This window comes from Cynara cardunculus (genome assembly GCF_001531365.2).
Source record: "Cynara cardunculus var. scolymus isolate 2C chromosome LG 13, CcrdV1, whole genome shotgun sequence".
NCBI classification, from domain to species: Eukaryota; Viridiplantae; Streptophyta; class Magnoliopsida; order Asterales; family Asteraceae; genus Cynara; species Cynara cardunculus.
The window spans coordinates 15,348,214-15,353,915 of NC_037540.1; the positions used below are offsets into that span (position 1 = coordinate 15,348,214).

Here is a 5,702-nt window from a genome sequence, read left to right on the forward strand (position 1 = left end):
ATATATATATATATATATATGTAGATAGATAGAGAGAGAGAGAGAGCGCGCTAAAATTATTTGTTAACTATGAAAAATATTAACTATACAAACTATTTAGACCAATCACAAGTCTTTGTTAGATTAGTTTCTTTTATCACCATACAATTAATATTGAGGACACAATGATAATCTTCTTTTTTTGTCTTAACTTCACATTCATTAATGAGCGGTTAAAAAACATCAATCCTATGATTATAGCTAAAATATTAGGTTTATTTTTTTTTCTAAATTATAGAAGACTTGTTATTTTAATATGATAATAACTCGGATGTTCTATCTTCAACATATATGTAGTCACCAATGTTCATATAATGTATATATTGTTCATTTGTGTTCCAATTGTTCATAAAACAATATCTATATATACATCTAACATTTGGTCAATATATATATGTTCACAAGTGAGACACTTTGATCATATATTATTATGTTCACATATGAAAACCAATTATTTTATTGTTCATAAGTTTTAATAGGAGCAAATAAGTGTTCTCATATGTTTATATGTGAAAACTACGAACTAAGATTAGTTGATAAGTTACATATATGTTCATATGTATTCATAAATATTCATAATGCAACACGGATGATTCTATGAACTATAAAAGAAATGGACAATTACTGATTTGTAACTGGATTTGGACATATCTCTAGAAAAAAAAAACCCATGTTCACGTATGTTTTAATATCCTTCACTTTTAATTAATTACAAATATGCCACAACTGATCATATCCACATATTTTAAAAATCAAATGTCAAGATTGGTTCACAAAGTTAACATCAATTATTGGATTAACAAAAAAATTCGTCCATATATCTATCTATCTATCTATATATATATATATATATATATATATAATGATCAAAATTAAGTTTAACAATATATTTTTGTTATCAAACTTTAAATAAAAACGATATAATCACACATCCAGCTGAGTTGGCCTTGTGGACAAAAGAAGAGAAGAAGCTTATCATGAAACTAGAAATCACCAAACATTGTGGCCATCCAACACATGCCTTCCCATCTCCTATGTTTCTTACTTCCAAACGCACACTTCTCACATGCATTCTTCAATTCCATTCAATTTCTCTTTCGGTTGCTTCAAGATTTGATTATCCATGTGTTTTTATGCATATCTTCCTTTGCAATCCAAAACAAAAACATACGGATTTTCGTTTTTATGTTTCCTCTTTTCATTCATCGTTTTTTTAAGCACACTTGATGATCACATGCAACGAAAAGCAATTTAAAGTACGGTTCGAGAAGGGAAAGTATATGGTTTTTATTTGCATTTTGTGAATACGCCGATTAATTAATGTTCCCTTGATTCACAACCATACGATACGAGTTGCGATCAAGATTTGCAGTACTTGTTCGATACAATGCAAGAACAACGACAACTCCTAATAATTATACGTCAAAAGTGCCATCGAAAGAAACAATATTTGGTTGTACGTTGTCATGCAATGCCAGAAAATTTCACCTTGAAGAGTAATTAGATGTCATTCTTCATTTTATGGATCGGTTTCATCTTCTATTTGTATATGAAATACTAAAAGAAACACAAAAAACCATAACATGTTTAATTTATAAGCCAATCAAAACAGCTGGAGAAAAGATTAATTGCTTCGTATATATTTCATACATAATTAATAATACAAATACTTAATTCAAAATACACCCCAAAAACAAAATTATAACCCAAGAAATCAACATGCAGATTACAAGGTTTTATTCTTATTAAACATATATATATATATATAACACTTCCTTTTTCTCTTTTTTTTTATTAAAGTTGCATATATATATATATATATGTATATATATATATATATATGCATAATAATATTTGAGACATTAATTTGATACCATAAATATCATTTGAGATACCTCAAATACATTACAGATATGTATGTAGTTATTGTGGGTACGTGTAATTATTGTTACTATCTTCGACGAGCAGCATTTTCTCTTTGAGCATTGAAATAAACAGCAGCAACTGGTAACCCTAACCCATGTTCTTGACAGAAAGTACGAGTGTTGAAGTGGTCTCTGGAAGCTGGTGGAGTCACGGATTTCCTTGATTTCTGCTTCAACAGTAAGAACACATATCGGTGAATCCCTATTACTGGCTTTGGTGTCTCATAGCTCACAATCTCCCGTCCTGCATTATATATATAATTATTTAATTAATTAAACACTTTAATGCCATTCATTGTTTAAGTGATAGCTAGATCTGTTGATCGTACCAAAGGATGCATCAGTGGTACCAGGAATGTCTGTCACGATCCTGAAACATAGAATTTGGTTCACACTTTGTTAATTGATATTATATGCATATATAAATAATATAATGATCATATAAGACAACTGTGAACAGAAATCCAAGAATCTGACCAGTGGAGGTGTTCTCTTAGGTAAGGATCACTTGGACCCGGAACATCTGGATCGGTCATGATCTGCAAGACAAGATTAAGACAAGAAAAAGTCAACACATGTAATTAATTAAAGACATCTATATATGTATGCATGTATATATACACACACACACACACATATATATATATATATATATATATACACAGAGAGAGAGAGAGAGTGTGTAGTGTGTGTTTACAAGAGTATAAGCAGATCTCATATCTTCGCCACCAATATCGACACGAGGTTTAGAAGTAATGAGATTAGGCATGAGCTCATGCCCATTAGAGACAGTGTTATTGAGATTGTAGGTTATATTCATCTTGACACTTGGTGTGAATGTGTCCACCACTTCTCCTATCACCCTTCCTACAGCAAGTGGTTCAATCATCCTTGACATGATGATTAGGATGAAGATGATGATGATGATGATGAGAGAGAGAGAGAGAGAGAGAGAGAGAGATGTAGTTCTTGAAGCAGTAGGTAAGTGAAATTGTATGAGTTGTATTTGATGGCAAAGGGCCTTTTTATAGAGCAAGAAAGATTGAAAAGAAGCAGAAATATGGATGTTTAAAAAGACTGTAAGAGATTCAGCAGCATAAAGTTTTACCAGATTTGGAAAGTTTTTCCATAAGTACTTAAAAGAGATCCTATTCAAAGTTGTTTGATCAAAACCCTTTTTCCTATATAAGTAAGTTATCATGTCTATAGCTTATTGGTTACTCAAGAATACATTGCAAATCAAGAATAAAGGTTCCCACTTCCCCCTTTCAATAATCCACAATTTTGCAGGAGAATGAGAACTCTTTTGTTTTTTTAAGTCTCAAAAAGCAAAACCGAAACCTTTCCAGGAGGCTTGAAGATCGGTGTACGTCCGTATATATAATTAAGGGATCCAACCTTTCTACTTATGCTTCACATTAGAAGAAACCTATCCATCATTTTGGGCATGCCGGAATTCGGTTTTAATTTTTGCAGCAGAATGTTCCAAACATTTCCCATCCATCCATAGTGCCAATTTCTGTTTCCCTGGAGGCTGCTTTAAACCTTAATATAATGAAGTTTGGCAGCCAAAAAAGATGGAGCATAACTTTTAATCAATGTGGTCGTCAATTGTTGACAGCCAAAGTAGCAATGACATGTAACAAAGTTAAACACGAGTAGAACTAAATATAAGACTTCCTGAACCAAGAATTTTCCATTCATCATCAAAGAAACCTAACAACATATGGTAATAAATCTTAGATATATAATGAACCTTATGATACCACCGTTGTGAAAGCTTTGAACTATATATATATATATATACACACACACACATAGACGGTTGAGATTGAGTTGTATTGATTGCACAAATATCAATGGTTGTATAATAACCAACCTCTATATATATATATATACACACACACATATATATATATACACACACACATATATATATATATACATACATACAGTCCCCTTCTTTTGTTAACCAAACAATTAATATTAACTTTGTTAACCAGGACATTTTTTGTCTTTTTTATATATTGATACCACATTTCTTAAATATCACATTCACTTAATATTACATTTCTTAATTATCATATTCCTAAAATATATGATTTATTCACTTAATTATCACATTAATTAAATATTAAGGAATATTACTTAAACGTCCTTCATTTATTGTTTCACCTATAAAATTTCTGATTTCACCTATAAACTTGTTTAAACTTTTTTAATTATCTTATTCATTTTATGGTTTCACTTACTTTGGTAAAAAATTTGGAATAGCCAAAGTTCATGGACGAAACAAAAATCATTGTTTCCCCTATGAAAAGAATCATTGTTTCACCTATGAATTTTAAACAAAAATCATTGTTTCACCAATAAACCTTGTGGTTTCATCTACGAACTCTATTAAATATTCTTAATTATCTTATTCATTTTTTGGTTTCACTTATGAACTTCAAACAAAAATAATTGTTTCATTTATGAACTCTTCAATTTCATCTATAAACTCTCTAATTTCACATATGAACTTTGGTAAAAGAAATGGAATAATCAAAGTTCATAGATGAAACCTAAATCAAAACCATAAATGCAACAAAGCAATTTCCAAATATGAAACTCGCTTATTTTAGAATTAAATGGAGTTATAATTATCTTCCAAAAATACGACATAATTTGTTTCAAAATTAATCTTGACTTCATTCCATTTAATATTATTCCTTTTGAACCACTTTATAATCTTTCATTCAATCATAACCGTTGATAGAAAAAACAAACAATTTAGATGAGTTTGTAAAGTTAACACCAATGCATTGATTAAAGAAAGAATATACCTATATCTATGTAGCTATAGGTTCATTTGAGAAGTAAAGAAGTGATCATATCCTTCATCTGGTTAAGATTTACGGCTTCAACTTTGAAGCACTAGATAATTCATCGCATGATATGTGGAATATAGAAGGGAAGTTTCATAACTTTTACAAATAGACAGAAAAACAAGTGCATAAGTGAACTTGTGTGATTCACATATGAACTATATGTTCATATGTGAACCTGTGTAATTCACACATAAACTATATTAATTCACATATGAATACGTGTGATTCACATATGAACACGTTTGATTCATATATGAACCCGTGTGTTTCACATATGAACTATATAACTGATTCACATATGAACTATGGATTCACATATGCACTTTTTTGCCGTCTATTTGTAAAATGTACGAAACTACCACTCTATTTGTTTACTTCTCAAATATTTATCATTTCTCAAATGAACCTCTCCCTGTATATGTATGTATGTATGTATCTATCAATCTATATATATATATATATATATATATAGGTTTAGTGCTGGGAAAACCGCAAAAAATAAAAAACTGAGGAACAACCCAGTAACTGAACTATTCTTCTAGACAGTATGCACATGTATATACAAGTAATTTGTGAACATTTTTTCCGGTATGCACATGTGCATACTGTCCAGATAAATGGTTACCAAGGTGCTCTTCATTTTTTCATTTTTGGAGGTTTCACCTGAACCTCCCTCCCTTCCTTCTCTCTCTCTCTATGTATATGTATGTATGTATGCATGCATGTATGTATGCATGTATGTATGTATGTATACAAGTAATTTGTGAACAATTTGTCCGGTATCTACATTTGCATAACGTCTAGATTAATGGTTACCAAGATATCCCTCACTTTTTCATTTTTGGGGGTTTTCACCTGAACCTCCCTC

General features: G+C 30.4%; 1 protein-coding gene across 1 annotated transcript; it reads right to left on the reverse strand.

The window, feature by feature from the left end:
• Positions 1–1,978: 1,978 nt before the first annotated feature.
• On the reverse strand, positions 1,979–2,914 carry LOC112525260 (CEN-like protein 1). The gene is made up of 4 exons (XM_025135305.1): positions 2,662–2,914; positions 2,442–2,503; positions 2,294–2,334; positions 1,979–2,208 (listed from the first exon to the last, which is right to left on the reverse strand). The coding sequence occupies exons 1-4, from the start codon at positions 2,860–2,862 to the stop codon at positions 1,991–1,993; spliced, it is 522 nt and encodes a 173-aa protein (XP_024991073.1). The 5' UTR covers positions 2,863–2,914; the 3' UTR covers positions 1,979–1,990.
• Positions 2,915–5,702: the final 2,788 nt, after the last annotated feature.